The following is a 20,810-nucleotide window of genomic DNA, read 5'->3' on the forward strand; positions in this document are numbered from 1 at the left end:
ACCCATGAGTTTTTTCACTATTGCCTTTCTGAAAGTGAATGAGCAGCTGTGTTGCTTGGCTGTCTACCAGGGTTAAATCACAACACTTCATTTTGGTGCCCAGAACAAGGGTCAAAGGGTTCAAGATAATGACAGATTGCAGTATGCTAGACTAAATGTATAGCTCTTATAGCTATTTATCTGCTAATTGGCAGGCTCCTGTGCTGGACACAGGGCCTGCTTACCAGAAGGAATCAGATTCTCAGACAACGCTCAAGGATATTTTATTCTTCTTTTAACTGTAGCTTTCCAGTAAACTGTATCAGACTCCACAACAGCATGAGACTAAGATTAAACTTTCAGTCCTTTGTACACCTGAAACTTCTCATAGCAGGATAGCCTTTCTCTCTCCCTTAGTGCCACACAACTGCATCAACAGCTCTACAAAATTCACAAAATAGGAAGAGTAGATACAAAAAGAGATTTAAGTTCTGCTTTATCTGCTGAGATCAAATCCTTCAATAGCTACTTTGCACCCTTGGGTACATAAAATACTTTTATGTACATACCCAAACGTTATCTTCATAGCTTAGGTATATGATAATACAGCAACAATTCTTTTTAATATCTTTACTCTTTAATATCTTCATCAGTGACAATGACAGTGGGGTCCAGTGCATCCTCGGCACGTTTGCAGATAACACCAAACTGTGAGGTGTGGCTGACACACCAGAGGGACAGGATGCCATCCAGAGAGACCTAGACAGGCTTGAGCAGTGGGCCCAGGTGAACCTCATGATGTTCAACAAACCCAACTGCAAGGTCTTGTACCTGGGCCAAGGCAACCCCCACTACCAATACCAATACAAGCTGTGTGATGAAAGGATTGAGTGCAGCCCTACAGAAAAAAGACCTGAGGGTAACGGTGGATGGCATCTGGACATGAGCCAGCAGTGTGACTTTGCAGCCCAGATGGCCAACTGTATCCTGGGCTGCATCAAATGGGCATGGCGAGCAGGGTGAGAGAGGAGATCATATCTGTCTGCTCTGTGCTGGTGAGACCTCACCTGGAGTACTGTGTTCAGATGTGGAGCTCTTAGTACAAGAGAAACATAGATCTGTTGGAGCATGTCCAGACAAGGGCCACAAAACCGATCCAAGGGATGGAACACCTCCCCTACGAGGACAGGCTGAAAAAGCTGGGGCTGTTCAGCCTTCAGAAGAGAAGGCTCCAAGATGACATGATAGTGGCCTTTCAGTATCTGAAGAGGAGCTACAGGAAAAAAGGGGACAGACTCTTCAGCAGTGTTTGTGGTGACAGAACGAGGGGAAATGGTTTCAAGCTTAAAGAGGGGAGATTAAAGTTAGATACAAGGAAAAAGTCTTCTATACTGAGGGTAGTGAGGCACTGGCACAAGGTGCCCAGAGAGGTGGTGGATGCCCCACCCCTGGAGAGTTTCAAGAAAAGGCTGGATCAGGACCTGAGCAACCTGATCTAGCTGTGGTGTCCCTGCTCACTGTGAGGGACCAAAATGGCCTTTAAAGGTCCCTTCCAACCCCTAAGGATTGATGATTCTACAATGCTTTTTATCTTGACAAAAGCTTTTATCTTTTCAATAATGGAAAAATATACATTGAGTGCAATCCAGATATTCGTTTTAATAACACATTTTTCATTTGAAAATGGATATTTTTTCAAGACAACACAAGATATATATCACAAAACTGAGAAATAAATCATGATCTCCTGAATTCCAGCTTAGTCCCAAGAAGGTGATCTTTCCTCTTTCATCTGCAGTGTACCTCTGAAGAGAACTGGTTGGATGTTTTATGTTTCCTCTAAGCTGTACTTTGGTATATATTTGTTTTATTTTCCCTTCTTTCAGAACAAAATTACATTGCAATAAGCATAAATAAGCTGCAAAATAATCATTCCAGTTTGAAATAATCTGAGTTAATAAAAAGATGAAGTTGTTTAAGGTACAACCACTGTGAATAACTGAAAGCTTAAAACACAGTTGTTCCAGGCAAACCACATGAAAGTAAATATCCCAATTAATTTTATTACATCTAGAAAACAGTGCACTGAAAATGTGTTGAGTAATTTCAGTTTACTTCTGCAATGCAAACACATAAAGACACAAAAGCCCTGACTTTGCCTTCTGCACAGCCTCCAGAAATTCCACCTATTCTGTGCTATTGAGGAAGTCATAAAACTTATGCAGGATCCATGCAAATTATACACTACAAATCCTGTGTCTAGCACAGAAGGGCAACATTTCATTACTAATCTGTCCTACTGCAGAATGTTTCCAAAAACAAAACACTGGGCACCTTGAACAACCACCCCCTTCTTGCACCTTCTGCTGCATAGCACACTAGTTCTTCCCACTGTCACACACACTCACACTCAGTTAAAGCAAAGTAGGCTTAAACAAATCAGGTTCTCCCCATCTGACATGCCAGTCCTTACTAGTGAAAATACATCTACTTTGCCCCGGTACTCAGCTCTGGTGAGGCTACACCTCAAGTACTATGTTCAGTTTTTGGCCCCTCACTCCCAGCAAGGCATTGAGGCCCTGGAGTGTGTCCAGAGAAGGGCAGTGAAATTGGTGAGGGGTCTGGAGCACAAGCCTTATGAGGAGTGGCTGAAGGAGCTGGGACTGCTTAGTCTGGAGAAGAGGACGCTCAGGCTCAGGGGAGACCTTATTGCATTCTACAACTTCCTGAAGGGAGGTTGCGATGAGGAGAGGTTTAGCCAGGACCTGAGGAAATGGCCACAAGTTTGCCAGGGGAGATTTAGATTAGACATAAGGAAAAACTTTTTCTCTCAGAGAGTGGCCAGGCACTGGAATGGCCTGCCCAGGGAGGTGATGGAGTTGCTGTCCCTGGCGTGTTCAAGAGGCATCTGGATGAGGAGCTACAAGATATGGTTTAGTAACTTGTGGCAGTAATGGTGAAGAGAGGACAGCTGGATTAAGATGATCCTGTAGGTCCTTTCCAACCTTGCAACTCTGTGACTCTACTGAACTACTATATTTTTATGCCCAGAGAGGTGGTGGGTGCCCTATCCCTGGAGACATTCATGGTCAGGTGGGACAGGGCTTTGAGCACCTGATCTAGCTGCAGATGTCCCTGTTCACTGCCCTCGAGCTGGTCTGGATGGCCTTTAAGAGTCCCTTTCAGCTCAGATGGGTCTATGACTCCCTCAGAAATGGAATGAACATTGCTACAGTGTCCTTCCACCTGGATCAGAAGCGGTAACTGTGAGGCTCAAGAAGGCTCAAGACACAATGCTTAGTTCAGAGCATACACATTTAGACACCAAAACCCAATCAAAATGGTGAATCACACATCCTTCAAGTCTGCCTGCAGCGAAGAACAGACCTTTTGAGTGGATGTCAGCAGGCACCAGTGCTCACCAAGTCCTCCAAGCAGCCTGCATCAGCCCTCATTGAGTGCTTAAAGAAGCTTAAGAGTTTACACTCCTGTCAGTTCTTAAGGCAGCTTAAAAGGCACCTACTGCTCTGTGATGGAAGACTTACCATGAGCCTCAGGATCCTGTTACATACACCCAATGCCAAGAAGCATTGCAGACACGGAGGCCTTATTAAAAAAACAACCAAACACCAAACTAAACACAATGTCTTTAGTTTTTAATCTTCCAGCCATAGTTCTGGGAGTCTTGAGACTGGAATTCAGCAACGGCAGAAGTCAAGGTGACCCTTTCAGTCAGCTCCCTTGGACCTCACTGACATACATTTAACAACACATCATAAGCAAAATAGCTTTATTTTAGTAACTTTACAGTTGGCGACGGCGTTATGTGATTCTGTTAATCATTAACGCTTCACAGCAGGCAGATACTGCACGTCCACCACGTGAGGAAATACCTTAGCATCACTTTCACCAACTGTGAAGCTTCCTCCACCCTTTACTCCCTTCGGAAGCCACACAGAACTCGCCCCAAACAGTGCAGCGTCCTCACGGAAACCCAACTCTCCCCCCACACTCCCGCTTCCCGCTCTCCCCCCACCCGAAAGCCGCCGAGAGGGGCTGACGTCACGGTCACGGTAACGGCCCGGGCCCCACCCACCGCCACGCCACCACCAGCTGAGGTCAGAGCGTGATCGGAGAGCCGCGCGACACTTGCCTCACCTTCCGTTGTGCGCATGCGTTGCAGGCGTCCCGCGCTTCGCGTCTGCCTTTACATAGAGGAGTTCCGCTAGTCGTTTTCCGCCGGAAGTAGTAGGAGAGAGAGCTCGGCGCTCGCCGTCGCAACCTACCCCGCTACACGCAAGCGTCGTGACGTCATCCCTGAAGGACAGGTCGTTTAACCAATCAGAAGTCCAGCTGGCTGCATTTGATTGCCTACCGAGCCAGAGTGGGCGGGGGGGGTGCCGGCGCGGTTTGGCTGCAGCGACACCGGCTTACATAGAGCGGAGTCCGGCGTGTCCTTGGGCGTAGAAGTCGGACGGTGTGGGGCAGCTGGACTTGTAGTCACCGCCGTGGGCGCAGCGTAAGCGGAGCGGCAGGCTAGGCAGGTGCGGGCGGCGTCAGGCGAGGCCTGCGGGCGATCAGGCTCTGACCTCCAAGTGGTGGTGTCCGAGTCTGGTGCCACTACGCGGCCTGGCGGGACCGTTAGGCGGGAAAGGTGTGATGAGGGACGGGGCCGGGTGGTTCTGCCGCCTGCCTGGACGGCGGCTCGCGAGGATCCCGGAGGCGCGGCCTCAGCTGGCAGCGGAAGGTCACGGCTGGGCCTAGCGCCTCTCGGGGCGCCGCATCCTGGGGGGCCTGGGGAGGTGCGCGGGGCCTCGCTGTAGGCGAAGCTGCTGGGCCGGCCCTCGTCCCATCGTGAGGTGACCGCTCCGGGCGAGCCGCTCGCCTCAAGGTCATCCTGGGCTGGGCTAGCAGTTGGGCGCTGTGCGGTGGTGCCGCTCTCGGCGCTTCTGAGGCGGCGCGCTGCCCTGCGGGAGTGGGAACGGGAGCGGTTCTGTCCTTTACGCGAGGCTGTTGGTGACTGGGATGCCCCGCGGTTGTTGTTGCTCAAGCTATACCTAGAACTTGTGCTCAATTTGCACTTCAAAAGTCACTGCCGTGCTTCTTAAATGCTGTGGGGCATACTTGAGCTGAGGCATGGTTTTGGTTTGTTTTTTTTTTTTCCTGTTCTTCAGGCATAAAGTCTGTGACCCTAGTACCTTTTACATAGTCTAATGGTTCTATGCAAATCTTCAAAGAGCTATAACTCGTGTCTGGAAGGCATTCGGGAGTGTTACCAGATTGATGGACTGTAGCTGCAGATTTGTAAACCAATGTGAACCTTTTTAATGTTTCTGATGAGTAGTTGACCTTGATATTGTGATTTTGACCTCTGTATGTGTTCCTGGTCTAGTACTGACAATGGGAGATATTGAGAAGGGCAAGAAGATTTTTGTCCAGAAATGTTCCCAGTGCCATACAGTTGAAAAAGGAGGCAAGCACAAGACTGGACCCAATCTCCATGGCCTGTTTGGACGCAAAACAGGACAAGCTGAGGGCTTCTCTTACACAGATGCTAATAAGAACAAAGGTAAATGTAAAACAGCTCCCCTGAGCTACTGGTGGTTCTTGATGATAGTCAGAAGTACTGAAACCTGCAGAAAGCAAAATAATGGGAATGACCAGAAAAAAAAATGTGTTCATTTCACTTTCAAGTCACTTGTTTTTTTCTTATTTCTTCATTTTTTTGCCAGGTATCACTTGGGGTGAGGATACTCTGATGGAGTATTTGGAAAATCCAAAGAAGTACATCCCAGGAACAAAGATGATTTTCGCGGGTATCAAGAAGAAGTCTGAGAGAGTAGACTTAATAGCATATCTCAAAGATGCCACTTCAAAATAAAAGTTATCTGCTGCCTTATTTATTTCACAAAGGAGATGGCAATGGAAATGTCTGTGACAAGATTGGTTTTTAAACTTTCTATTTTTATGTATACCATGTCTAACCTTAAAATCAGTTTTGCCCATCACATAATGTCACTCATGGTGGGTTACTGATGAACACACTTGGCAGCCGTTAACTTATGGAAGCTATGTAACTGGGTTGATTTAAATGAGTATAATGTTCAGTTGTTCTTAATCATGAAATTAAAAAAAAAAAATAAATTCCTGCCTCTTCATTGTTTAAAACAACAACAAAAAAAAGTATCTAACAAGTAACTGTCAAAAGTATAATAGCTTTGATAACCCAACTCTTCAAGTTTTAAAAAAAAAAAAAAAAAAAAAGAAAAAAAAGCAGAGTGGGTCTTGGCATCTTCCACCATAAGTCTTCTGTAAAGATTTAAAAGTAAACAAAGACTTAAAAATATTTTTCTGAACTGATCAGTTGTAGGTGTTGTGGTGCATATTAATCTATCTAAAGCTTGGGGTAAGAATGCATCTCAAGTGCTACTTGTAAAATGACACTTGTGCCCAGCTCCTTCAGTCTAGGAGAAACATGTTACTTGATTTATCTGGACTTTCACAGTTGCATGCACCAGTAGACTAGAGTTCTCCAGTGTCATTTTTACATCTTTTTGAATGTTATTGAAACTCTGTGTTCAGTAGATCTCCAGAGAAGAAATATTTGTAGTATAGTGAATGAAAGAAGAAACATTTCTTCTGGAAAGGTAACTACAAAAGGCTGAGCTGAGAGTTGATAAATCTTATTTCAGCAGTAGCATTAACCTAAAATCTACTGTTACACACAACTGCTGATTGAGACGCACAGCAATAAATGCACTGGTAGGCTATTAGGAAACGGTCTTCTGTGCCTGACTGTCATCAACAGTGTTAAGTAGTATGTTAGTGTTTTAATTGCTTTTTCTTTTTTTTCAGACTAAGCAAATTGTTCAGATGAGTGTATTTACTGTGTATCAACAGTAAGGCACAACTAAGAGCGATCAATCTTGTAAATTAAAAGAATTCAAAGTCTTATTTGCTGTATGTGTCTGAAACAGAAATGGTGGGGTTGTACAGGCTTTATGTCACTAAAGGACAAGCAAAAGCTCAGCTTGAAAAAAGTAAACACTAATAGTGTGGTGGGAATGCTGGTGTGAAAAGCACTTGGAAATGTGGCACAGTTAGAAAGTATTTTGAACTAGAACCAGCAAAGCTAGGCTCTTCTTCCAGTGTTGCCTTTGCTGTGCTTCTTTAATTGGATAAAACTGGAAACTCAAAATATCTTGAAGCTGTGCTGTAAATTTGGTGGAATTCTCAAGTTATGTCAGAACAGAATGTTTAGCAACTGAGTTGGAAAGGGCTGTTGTTCACAATAAGTGGAAGAAAGACCGCTGAGAAGTCTGGATGGTTGCTTTGTGATGTTTTGTGATTATTTTTTTCTTAATTTTTTTTCAAACTGAATGTGCAAGTAGTGTTTCATGCAAATAGGAAGGAAGACTTGATATTAAGCATGTTGAACAAACAAAAAACAAACAGAACTTCAGATATACCTTCAAGCTGTAGTTGTTAGACACTGCACAGTCTTTGGAAGTGATGTTTTTATTGCACCTCTGTGGCTATGCAGAACTTGTTCGTTTTTCACTGTCAGAACCCTGATAGAACAGCCCTAGATGCAGAACATAACCTTACCCAGCTCTACAGTCTTTTTAAGATGGATTATAAAAGAGTACTGTGGAACTGTTCCATTGGCACCTTTATGAAACTGCAACACTTAGAAAGCTGTTGTTCTTTTCTGCTAAGGGTGAAGAAGAAACATATTCTGAGGAGGATTTTGCAGTTAGACAGCATTTAAGTCTGCACAAATGAGATTATGTCCCATCAGAAAAAAAACTCCAGGAAAAGGCAGAATGATCCTTTGTCCTAAGGTAGTAGTACACTTAGTTGCTTTTATCCGTATCTTACAGCCTTTTTACAGGAGTGAAGTTCATGCTAATGCATACTGTTGAAAGGGGAGAAAGACCTCACTGTTAAAATGTCATTTTTCTATGCATACAGTGCTGGATAGCAACAGTTCACGAGATTTGTTGTACTAAATAGCTAGCTTCCATTCTACTTGACACCACTGGGCAAGCGTGCTACCACAGCATTGCTGCAAGTGGCTCAGCAAGGTAGGAATACTGAAATGGAAAAATGTAAAATTGTCACTTATTGAGGCTGGCATGAATGCAAGTACCTGGGTGGTACTTTTTGGTTGGTTTCTTGGTTGGGTTTTTGTTTTGTTTTTGGGAGGGGGTGGGAGTAGGGAAGGAATTGACTGTATAGTCAGTATTTTGTTCCTTGGTTTCAAGTTTTACTGAACAGAAAGCTTATGTTTTATGAAGCAGCAAGTGCAATGTTTTCAGTCCAAAAACATATGTGGAATTTCAGTAAATTATAGTTACAAATTAAGGAATCGAGGCACCAAACATTGCACAATCCCATAAAGATGGGATTTTAATGGGACTATGCCATCAAATGTACACCTTTTCAAAGTATTACTTTTCAAAACCAGAATGAAACAGGAGAATTTTGAAATCATGGAAGTTATTAGTTATGCATCCTGGTGAAATTTAATGATACAGAAGCTCCATCTTAGAGTGAGATTCATGTGATCTCACTGCAAACAGCTGCATTTGGGGAATCTGCATTTGTAGCAACTCACACCATTGTAGATAGACACTTTGGCTGAAGGTTTTTTTTTATTTTTGTTATAAAATATAGTATCAGTTGTCCAAAACAAATGTGATATGTTAGGCTTCTCTTATGGGAAGGCAAGGAGATTGAACTTGTAAAGGAATTATCAGATATTCTAGTCTTATCATATATATCAAAGGTCATTAAAGTGCACACATTTACTTCAATTAAGCTGGGTCATTTGCCTTTAAAATGCATTCAAAAAACTCTTCCAGGACCTAAACCAACCAAATTCTTTATGTTGCTGCATATAGGATGAGTAGAACAGTTTAAAACTGATACCCTCAAAACCAGGTTATTCTGAAAGGAGAGCAGCCCAGTGCTAGCAAGAGAACCTGTATACAGTCTTGTCCTTTTCCAGCAGTCACGTCTGAATTGGGACTGAGATGGCTACATCCATCTGCTCGTGATTCACTGCTTGCGTGTAAGTACTTGCATGGATTATTTTTCCCACAATTATTTTGCTCTGAAACAGAGAAAATATAATGGTTGCCTTTCAAATAATTAGTTTCTGATTAGAGGTTTCACCAGAGGTGAGAGACTTGGATTACACGTTTGTATTGGTGACAGGATGCCAACTGACATCCCTGAATTCCTAGAATACTGTTTTAAACATCAAGGTGAACGCGCGCTACAACAAAAATGTTCTCTGCTTCTTTTGGTGCTGTCTTTATGCCAAAGCAGAACTGGAAAAAAAAACAAGTAATGGGACCTACCTGTAGCACAGTGTTCAAAACACATACCTTGGAGCAGGAAAGAAGTTGTGTGCTTTCCAGATTGTTTATGCATTTAATTTTAAACATGTATAAAAATAAACTTGGCAGTGGAGATCAGAAATCAATACTCAAGGCATTCTATATCTCATTAATAGTTTTCACTGCAGCTTTCTGCTGTGGGCCAGTGTTTGTTTGATGAGGCAATGTGAACCCCTGCTCTCTTACCATTAGAATCACCCACTTTCTCGATGTGTTTTCTTCCTCCTGGTCATCCAGGTCTTGAAACATACTTTTGTATGTTAGACTGTGCTGCCCTCAAGTTGCCATACCAATTGCATGCCATTGGGTCTTAAGCACCCAAAAGCTGTTGAACAGAAGAATGTTCTCATCTTTATGGTACCCTACAGAAATTTACCGCTTGTGTCCTCAGTCAGCTGTGACTGATGACAATTTCTTTTAACGTCTGATGATTTTTAGTTGGTCTTCCATTGACTTTTTCTGATCTTCTTTAACTCTCAGTTTTCATTAGGGCTAACAAGCAGGTAGAGTTTTACATGGCTTTTAGAGTCAGGTCTTATTTAAGGTGAGCTGCAACGTGACAGCTGAGCAATAATTTGGGTCCACTTTACCTGATACGTAGTGCTTCCAGACAAATAAGAAGAATGCACTACATATGGTAAATTTAAAAAATATCATTGATGTCACCTCAGCATTGCAGCCATGTGCTGACGCTGACTGGAACCAGCCTTTCCCTGACAGCTTTTCTTGCGTTTTTCATTCTACTGCTGATTTGTTGCTCAAAGAGCAGAAGGAAATGGAAATCAGACTTCTTCATGCTGTAACATGTTCCTTATGGGACTCTGACATTTTAACTCCAATTATGTTGTCAGCTTACCTTCTATTGATATTAAGCCTGAAGATTTTGCCAGTGCTATTTTTAAAGGAAAGGTACCACATTTTCAATTCTACAGACTTTTGCCATAGTCACTAATGTTAAATTCTGTTTCTCGTTTAGAAGTATTGATTAGTTAGTTTACCTACTAGGTCTTTTCTTATTTCATGCTAATTCTATAATTTATTCTTATATATTATATATAGATATATATATAATATAGATATATTCTGTTTTGGCTGAACTGCAGGTACTTCAGTGCTCAAATGAACTCTCTAATTTCAATGTCTCTTAATTCTGTAGTGGACTTTTTTCCAGTTTCTGAAAAATCATTTAACTTGGAAATGCTAATTTAATTGTCTTTTTCATCATTTAAAATACGATTTTTTTAAATTCATTGGAGGGTTTGCTTTTTAACAACCCTTCATGCAATTGCATTTTAGTTGATTCCTCTGTGTATATCACTCTTTTTGACCCAGGTGTTCTTATATATTGAAGAGTGATTGTATCCTTCATTAGGATACCTGGAAATAATCTTTTCTGTAAGCTTTTGGAACCTGTTTCCAAAAAGAATCACATTAGGTGCTGGCAACCAACTAACAACTGATCACTTTGTTGTTTACACCAAATGAACAGAAGAGGGAGCCAATGTACTAAAAAGCAGAAGAAATTCGTAACAGGTACTTGAAAGCAATTTTGAACAAGCCTTCAACCGTTTGAAAGGCAACATTCATCTGTACAAAAAGCACTTTTACTGGAAGTGCTCAGCAAAAAGTGCTGGAGATTATTAATACAGCTGAATGCATGGAAATGTCTTCTGAATTCTTAAGCCTGATACGTGTTTCATATTTCATCAGGCTAACTCAAGTTCGAGGTAGCTTATATTAAATTTCAACGTATTCGTATTGTAAAAGATTCTTTCAGTTAGAAGGGATAATGTTACTTTCTGACTGTTAAGAGATTCTTAATCAAAAGTGGGGACCTCCAATGCATACTTTGGCTTTGTTCCTGCTGTGGAGCTCCCCCCGATGTTGTCTTTAAAGAATCATGCCTGAAAAGGATATACAGATTTTAGTAGTTTCTTCACTAGATTTTAGGTAGGAACACATCAATCTTTGTTAAAAATAAGCTTTGTCCTGTTTTTAATACATAAATAATATTTGATGATAGGCTCCAACTGCTCAGAAAACCATGATATATCATATAATATGAGTAGATACTAGCATTGTTGCAATTTAAGGTCCTAGGGAAACAGACACTTAAAATCTTGAGTGCAAACCTTAATTAGCTAGAATACGTAGCTGGGTGGTCAACCATCTGAGTTGCTTTTCTGGCACATACCTAAATATAAGGCATTTGCAGCATCAAGATCATGTTATTTTTCATGTCAAATCATACTGATTACAACCCAAAATAAAATGTTGAATATGAGTGCTAGTTGGGAATCCCATCTCCAGCTATTTTCTAAAAAAAAAAAATAATAATAAAAAAGGGCAGCTTTGCAATACTCAAGGCCTTGAGCCTTTGTGGGTGTTCAAATCTTGTATTAGGTCTAAGCTTGTATTTCAGTGCCTATTAGAAGACGTGTGAGCAGACATTAAAATTTTAGTTTGTATGTGTATGTGCTGCCACTCTGAGTTGTCAGAAAGATGACACATCTTTGTACACCAGCATGCTGATGACACATCTGAAACAACTCCCTGTAGAACGAAGCAAAGGTTCATAGAACAATCCAAAGGTTGGGTTTTGCAGTTGAGAGATTCTTCCATATCAGAAAATCTATCAAGGATAGAGAGAAGTCTTCAACAACAGAACAGGGTCATAGGATAGAAATCAAGATGACACAAATGAAGGAAAAAAAGGGGAAACAAAGTGGAAATGAAACAAGGTTAGTAAAGGATGAGATATTACATATTCTCATTACATGTTCAGCATTTATCAGGATTAGCACTGTGCCTATGCTTTAGCCTAATTAGTAGTGCCAGGTACTCCAGTCTGAAAGGAGAAGCAGTGGAAGCCTAGAAACAGTAAGAAATAAACTCACCTACCTGCAACTGAAAGTTTGGCAACTCCCTGTGTTCAGTAAATTTCCCTTTGGCTGGTTGCATTCAATTTTGCTTCAGCTGGTGAAATCACCCAGATGAGGTTACCTGTCTCCAGCAGTCTGTATTTTGCTGTCACTTATTTTAGGGTAATATGTTCCACGTTAGCAAATCAGCCAGCTGAGGCATGGTGTGATATTTACTCAGTCCACGTATCAAATGATATTTTGCAGAGCTGCAAGCTCTGATCCTTCTTCTGCAACACCGGAGCCCAATGTCTCCACTTACACAATGTGCTTGAGTTACACTACAGTTGATGATGTAACTTCAAGTTTCAAATCCTACCTTAAAAGTACAAGGCAGTAATCTGCACTAGCTATTGTTAGCAGAATATGGGTAAAAGGGCAACAAAGAAGGACTCAAGAACACTGGAAACAGTAGAATCAGCACTAAAAACAACCTCTGTTTCTTAGCTAGAATTTTATTTTTTTTTTTTTTTAAGCATTGATGTGGAGGGGAGTATGGCCTAAATTATATTTACATCTCAGGCTTTTTCAATTATTGTTATTTATGGAAGCTAATTCTCTGAGCCGCTCTGTGCCTGTACAGAAATCACTTTTAAGTCCTGTAATCAACAAAGATAAAAAGCCACAAAGCCCAGTGAATTTGCACTGGCTACAGTGAGGTCTGCTTCTTAGCTGACTTAATCAGTTATTTTTCTTTTCCTAGACCAAGTATCCCAAAGCTATGGTTGATCAGATTAGCCAAATTTCTGTTTTGGTCTCAGGAAATGATTTCCAACTTTTCTTTATTACAAGATTTTGTGAAACTTCTTAGCTTGGTAAAGAAGTTGCTTTTACTTTCCTCCTATCAATCAAAATTCACAGTGACTGTAACTATCTCTTTGTTCATATCTGCCATTAAGACTCTGTAATCATTCTGGAAAAGAAAAATGAAGGAAAGATGCATACTTCACAGGTAGATACCTAGAAATAGGATGCATTTTTTTGTTCCATCTTCTCCAGCTCTCCTGAGACCAAGCAATAGATGGATGGGTATACATTTGTAAGCTTTCTTCCTTTTCAGAGTCTGAGAACACAAGCAGGTACATTCCAAGCTTACATGCTTAGGCATAATACCTTGACACAATGGTTTCTCCCTTCTCCAATTTCCCTCTGAACGGGGAAGAGAGAAACGTTTTGATTCTGTCTGTTCAGGAATAGAGAAGAGATGGGTGTATGGTAGATTGCTTGCTGGGGGAGAATTAAAAAGCCCTTCTTAGAAAAGGATTTCTTAGTGTAAATCAGTGCTGTGTACAGCACTGGTATTCCCAGAAGGAAAAATGGCCACAACCACCTTAGCTGAAGCTGTTAGCAATTGGTGCACTGTGATGCGAGGGTTATGCCTGGGAGCGTTTCCAGTTTGGGCTGGTATGCTGGGAGATGTTTTGCCACCCAGAGCAATCTTTGATTTTGATCTTCCCACTGCCCATTAGCATTAGCGTCTCCACTGCCCCTCTGTCTCCTCTCACTGCATCTCTTCTTCTGCTTGGCTGAGCAGGAATTCTACCAGCTCTTGGGCATGTTTGGCTCCTTCCAAAAGGAAGAAGAGAGTCTCCACTGATATTCCTGCTGGGCGCGATTTTCTTTCTACTGCATTACAATTTCCTTTCTATCTAGTTTTAGGTTTCTAGGTTACAGATTTTGGTTGTTACTTTTAAGAGCAATATGGGACATTCTCTGGAGCAATGATTTCTCCTGCCTAGTCTTTGATTTCTCCAGGTCTTTCTTGGGCAATCCAATCACTCGTTTGTTTTACTGGAATAATTGGGCTCATTATATTCTGTAACATCATCCAAGTTTGAGAAGTGGTTTGAGTGGTTTTTATGGTAGATTGGGTGAATTTTTTTTGTTTTGTCTTTTTGTAAGAACAAATGTCTCCATGTCTCCAGCAGTCCCTTCATTGTGGGAGAAAAATATGATAATATAATGACAAGGAATTTGTATTTCTTCCCATTTATCTTACTGGAAAGTGACTCAGGGACTTCAACTATCGGTAATTATTAGGTAATAAATTCTTATTACTTTACTGCGGAAGTTCTGCTTCTTGGCACATATCAAAGACTCACTTTCTCTTCATTTCTGGACACGTCATTCTAGAGCTTATAAGTTTACTGAAAATAGTAGCAAATATCAAGCATGTGATTTATGACAGCATTCAAAATTAAAAGGTTTCTAATACATATTTCCTAACTTTCAGTAAAGCAGATGCAGAAATCTAAGCAAAAGCTTTATTCTAGCACAATGAAATTCTATAATATGAGAGTTTCATTTTATGGCTACATATCCACAGAAAAACAAATATATTGCTGTACTGATTGCTAAACCTAGCTAGCAGCTAGCAAATGCTTATTTCAAGCTATTTTTAGCAGAGCTCCTGCATGAACACTATAGCTTGTTCTTTTTTTATTATTATTATTTTGATTTAACCAAGGCCCTTTTCTCTCTCACACACGCCAGTGTGGAAGCGGGAAAAGTGCTCATAAACTCTGACCACTGTATAATGCACTTTCCCATAACTGTGCTCACAGTACAAATGGTGGGAGTTTCTGTTTCCCATGACTTGTTCATGCAGTTACTTTCCATCCACAGAGGAGGAAACATTCTTCCTTTTTGTGAAGTCACCTGTTAAAGGAAAGCCTGGTGTTTTGTTGCTTCAGCCCATCTTTTCCAGTAATACTTATTCAGTAGGTGGAATGAGGCTGAGTCTGTGCAGTCTTGTGCCAGTCTGTGAAATTTTCTTTTCAAGAGGTGCAGGGATTTCATTTGATAAATAGGAGATTTCATTTCTCCCAGGATGGTGTCCACTTTCAACTGTAAAATTAAATACTTTTAACTTTCTAACTGCAGACAAATATAATGTGTTTGTTTAATATTTGGAAGTGGGTGGAGTTCTATCTTCCCAGGCTTAGCAGCAACTACATAGTAATACAAATAATTTGTAAGTATTTAATGCATTTTGGTCAATTAAAAAAAATACTATGTGTTTCCTTATGCTTTACTGGATATATGAAACTGTGAACCTGCCAATATATGTTTAATCATGGAAAATGCAAATGCCAGTAATTTCACGAAGTTTATACAAAATATGTTAAAGTTGTGTTCTCAGCTGTTTATTTCTTGTCAGTCTTAAGAAATCCTAAAAAATGTTAGATGCCAACTGGAAATTTTTGTGTTCATGTAGACATATCTCAAACATGGCTGCTATACTCACACTTCAATGGTAAAGATTTACTCCGAGTTGACCTTGGTTAGTGTTAGTTCTCTGTTACCAAGACCAAAATGAGAGCTATCTTCCCAAGCATTGTATTGGCTGGGAAAGCTGGGTGTAGATCATGGCATCAGGGTGCTCAGTATGGGCTTGCAAAGCTGATGTATGCATATCAGGCCTGAAGGCTTAGCATTTAGTTTTTCAACTTTTATAGCTACTTCCTGGTACGTCCTTTTCAAGGTTATTTTCCTTATAGTTTCAAAGTTTGCCCTGGAAAAACTCAGACATCAGTATTTCTATTCCTTGTTTGAATTCTGTTTTAGGGAAGACACAGCAGAGGTAGTGCAATACTTTAATTGAAGTTAACATTTCACTGCTGTTGTCTTGAGTCTCTGATAGCCAGAAAATCTAATTTAATAACTAAACTTTGTTGAAAGACATTCTTTACCTGGAATCCCAGCTTTCTGTTCTAGAGAGATCAGTGCTTCATCCTTCCTTTATCCAACATTAAACAGTCAATTCAGAAAGAACTTGCCTACTGTGAATGGGTAACAGACTTCTTCCTCCAGCTCCTTCTGAAACAGTGGTTTGTCTACTTTTTCTGGATGAAATCTTGTCTTTGTATGGCTCTGCTATTTGCTCACTGATTGCTATCTCAAATACAGTTATATTCTATTGCTGCCTCAGTGTTTGTACTAGTGAATAAAAACCTGCACGATGTAAGTTACTATGATAATAACTTCAGGCTTGCTGCACTGATTTTTTTTTAATATATATTTTTAAAGTAATGACTTAAAGTAATGACTCCTGGTAGATCAGAACTGATAAATAGGATGTTGGATAAAGATACCCAGCTCAGGACTATGTTTTCAGAAATCCTGTTTTTGCAGCTCCATTTTTACTTTTCATATGTATCATTTTATCAATGTAGATGAAGCTCAAGTGGAAAATAATCAGCTTTTGTGGGATTTAGAGCTTGCAGCGCTTCCCCATTTCTAAGCATTCAAGTAATAAAGGCTTTGGTAATCATCTCCAGCATACAGCTTTACTGTCTTTCCTGTCTTTGCTGTTAAGCTTAATGGCTACTCTGCAACTTAGGAGCAGCTATGAGTATCAAAAAGGATGACACCACAGCTATAGACTGAAATCCAGAAAGCTATGGTTCCTGCTCCAAGAGAATTATTGAATGCATTAGCAGAACATGACTTCATTAACAGCATTAAAAGTTAGCATTTACGGGAAGGCAGGCTCTACTTTGGCTTGTATTTCATTAAATGACAACAACTTTTTGAATATTTAAACTAACATGCACCGACAGCTCGTTTAGGGCACAGGTCTAAAAGCATTTGAGACTACAGCAATGCTCTTTAAAACAATATGAAGAATTGTTATTGCATTCATATTTTTTTGAATTTTAAAAAGGAATTTTCCAGAACATTTAGTATTTACTGGTGTTCATATATAATTAAAACCACAGCCAAGATCACAAGTCTCTGAGCTAATTTTGTTGCCCAGCATCTTTCTAAAAAAATTGTCTTTTGTTCTCTTATTTTTACTTCACTGTAGAAAAAAAAAAGCAGATTCTAAATTTTCTTCCTTTGTGGCTTTTATAGCTTTGCTTAGGGATGGCTCAGTTTGGAAACGATGGGATTGGATTGTGTCCTTCTGGTTCTTCTCTATCCTCATCTTTATACCACAGACTGGATTGAGTGAAGATTTCTTATTTCCATCTGGACAGCAGAGTCCTCTCCTAAGTAGTTGTCATAGCTGCTTTTACCATGAGATTCAGCTTTTGTGACATTATCCTTTCCGGGAACAGTGAGACAGATCCCATGCAAGCCACCTAAATGAATAATACTACTGAACTAACTAGCTGAATAACACTGCTCTCTAAGACTATTGTTGTTTTCTGAGACAGCAAAACAATAGCGATCATATTTCTTAGCTGTGTTGATGATATTTTTTTGCTCTTCAGCCTTGTGATTGTTACATGAATAATTGCTACAACTTTTATTGAAGACAGCATCATTCGATGTTTCAGAAAATAAGGATCAATTTCAATTAGGCTTTTCCAATTACCTTTTACTTATAAAAAAAAAAAATCAAAGTGGGTAAGAATGCTATTGCGTCTGTGGGGACTTCATGCTTACAGTTGTAAGACTTGATTCTCTTATCTTCTACAGTCATATATACTAGGCATAAATGTAAGGCATAATGTAAATGTATGCTGATGTAAAAGCAGAGAGGAAAGAATTTGGCTGCATAAAGTGCATCTTTGAAGCAGAGGTGGCAAAGACAGGAGGTCCATTAAGCTTGAAGTGGTGCAGAAATTGGAACTCAAATCCTGCAGAGAAGCACTAGAGGTAACTGGTTTGGTGTCCCTGCCAACTCTCTCCTCAGTTGTACATTTTTGGGAACAGATCTTTGGACAAGAAAACATACAGATAGGCCACTTGCAGACAGAAAGGGAAGATAACCATCTGCACAAGCCTTCCCTGCGCTTTTAGGGACTATGAGAGGAAAGGGAGGGCCGATTGGCTGCCCCTGTGTCCTGCCTGGGGCTGAGTGGCCACAGACCAAGCACATCTCACTGTGACATAGAGAACCCAGAGGATCTGAAACCTAGGAGTACCTCTCAGCAGCTGAGGTGCCCAAGGCGCTGCAGATCTGCAAGGAGCTTCCTTTGCCACGCCTGGATCTGGAGCAGATGATGGAAAGCAGACCTTTCCTAGGCAGTTAGAGAAGTTGCACAAGTGTCACTTGCTGCCACCGCATCCTAACAGAGGCAGAGGTCTCATCTGTAAGGGAGATGAGCACTGTCACTGCCATACTAAAACGGATGAAAGATGAAGTTTAAAGAAATATGAGAAGAAAACAGGAGAATAAATAATGCCGGGAGTCAAGATAAGAGCAAGCCTGTCCTTCTGCTATTGCAGTGAAGGAGTGGAGACAATAAATCAGCAAGACCTAGTCAGAGGACAGAGTACTGTATCAGTTAACAGCAGAAACTGAAGATGTATGTTTGTGTCTCAAATATTCACCTTGTTACTCACATTTAATTTTCTACCAGTGCTTTCAGTAATAATGGCCATTAAACAATACCATGCGTATACACCATGGGGGGAAGAGTCAGTACAAATTGTGGGGGTACCAGGAAGGTTATGGGTAAGCTGCTTATCCAGTGCCTTCTTGATGGAGAAATGCAGAGACACTGGAATAAAAGGGTGAAAACTGAAGGGAGGAAAGGAGCAAGGGAAACAAGAAAGTGGTGAAGGGAAGGCTAAGAGATTTCATGGAGAAAGAATGTCCACAAGAGTCCGTTTCTCAGGAAGAAAAGGAGAAAAGGATGAGGTAGTGAGAGGGAAGAACAGATATTGAAGTGATCATATAGAAATTTGAGAGGCAGACCTGACAACATCTATTGAGAGACAGAACTGAAGGGATATCGAGAACAAAAGCAGAAGATTTTAGGAAAGGGGAGTGGGGAAAGCAAATGAAATTTGAAAAGACCAGACTTCTTGAAAAAGTGTGAGAAAGGCAACAAAAAATTCACCCAGACATAAAACAGTCAAAGAAGAAAGGAAGAATCATAGCAGGAGTAGGACATTTGGCCTATCCAGCATATTGCCCCATGAGTGAATGGGTAATGGTGTGCTTCCTTCCCTACACTGTTTGTTTGAATACAGTCAGCAGTTTTCAGTGAGTCACTCTTGCACTTAATATCCACGTTACACTAGACAATGCTGTTGTTAAGCTGTACTTAGTGGAGATGGTCTGCAAACACCACTCTATGTAACGTTTGTTCTAACCTTCATGAATCTCTTGTGGCATGAGTGTGTTTGTAAGGTCAAGGTTGATGACCTGGGTGAAAGTGTGCTGGGTTAGGACAGTCCTCTAGATTCTGATTCATGCAAAATTAGTAAAGAAGTTTTCCTTTGCCTTTTCTCCTTTGCATTCCCTCCTTTCCCCCTTCCCCTTTTCCCTCCCTTCCTTCCTTTCTTCGTTCCTTCCTTTTCCTTCCTTCCTTTTCCTTCCTCCCTTCCTTCCTCCCCTCCTCGCTTCCTCCCTTCCTCACTTCTTTTCCTTCCTTCTTTCCTTTTTCTTCCTTCTTCCCTTCTCCATTCTCTTCTTTCCTTCCTGCCCCCTTGTCTGCATGTTCCTAGCTAAGTCTGCCAATTGGCAATTCATGCACAGTGGCCTCAGCAGCTTTAAAGGACTTTATCACTCACAGTGAGATCAGGAGATCTTCACACCTTTGTTTCCCGACCAAGCTTCTCCATGAGAGGCCAGGCTGGTGGGCGGCAGTGGCTGCCCTGCAGCACCAATATAGCATTGATTCGGTTCTTCCTCCATCCTGAGCACAGCAGGGCTCTGTTCCTTCATTCCAAGTGAAGCAGCAGAGCAGGCCTGGGGCAGAGCAGTGTGTCAGGGAATGCCTGGGGAACTCTGTAGGCATCATAGTCTGTGCTGCAATGCTGTGCTATTGAGTTTTCTCCACTCTTGTCACCATGCTGCATTAAGTCTCAGTTCTCTTAAAAGCTACATTAGAAGGACTATGGTAGAAGATCCACTGCACCTCCACATGTTGTTCAGAAAGCTTTCAGGATTAGATAGGCCTAATGTGGTGAGATAGAATATAAACCTTCTCAGTGATGGCTGAAAATCTTTTTTGTTATGCCAGGCTTTGCCTGTCCTGAGAGAAAAAGAGTATTGTGCCAAATTCCATCCTGAGTGCAGCTCCATAAATCATTGTTAATGCTTAGCTTATTAGAGCTATGGGCAAGTAAGAATAGCCTAAATGAGCAATAGTGTATATCTAACTATGCATGAGGTATGATTTACACAACACAAGGGCTGTGTGTTGGATGTGCTATCCATAAATGCAGTAATGAAGCTGTTTCCTCGGGAACACTCACTTTCTTCTAGCCAAATGACAAGAAATCCTTTTTGGCACTGTATGGTAATGATACTGCAAGTATTGAAGTGCAGAAATAAACTTGAAAATCAAATCTAAAACTGAACAGTATCTTGCTGATCACAGACCATGTAATTTATTTTGAGGTAAATCACTTCTATCTAGACAACAGTAATTAATGCCTAGATTCAGAGGTATAATGGGCAGTTGAGAAGACAGCAATATCTTCTTCCCCGTGTCTCCTAAACTCAATGACCAGAATAAGGGCTGACTGCCCTTATTTACTGTCACACAGAAAGCTGACTGCTCAAGCCCCACACATTCATCTCTGACATTAGCCCAGC

The 20,810-nt window shown here is 41.0% G+C and overlaps 1 protein-coding gene across 2 annotated transcripts; it reads left to right on the forward strand.

The window, feature by feature from the left end:
• The first annotated feature begins 4,370 nt into the window (after positions 1-4,370).
• LOC122189465 (cytochrome c) lies at positions 4,371-6,933 on the forward strand. Of its 2 annotated transcripts, none has more exons than XM_042888676.1 (3): positions 4,371-4,523; positions 5,372-5,548; positions 5,712-6,933. In XM_042888676.1, exons 2-3 carry the CDS (start codon positions 5,380-5,382, stop codon positions 5,858-5,860), a joined length of 318 nt encoding a protein of 105 aa, XP_042744610.1. In that variant the 5' UTR covers positions 4,371-4,523; positions 5,372-5,379; the 3' UTR covers positions 5,861-6,933. The 2 variants fall into 2 exon arrangements, with proteins under 2 accessions (XP_042744610.1, XP_042744611.1); XM_042888677.1 differs by having other exon boundaries at positions 4,371-4,498.
• The last annotated feature ends 13,877 nt before the right edge of the window (positions 6,934-20,810 follow it).

Source organism: Lagopus leucura, unplaced genomic scaffold (genome assembly GCF_019238085.1).
Source record: "Lagopus leucura isolate 7727_CA_CO unplaced genomic scaffold, USGS_WTPT01 Super-Scaffold_100157, whole genome shotgun sequence".
Classification (NCBI taxonomy): Eukaryota; Metazoa; Chordata; class Aves; order Galliformes; family Phasianidae; genus Lagopus; species Lagopus leucura.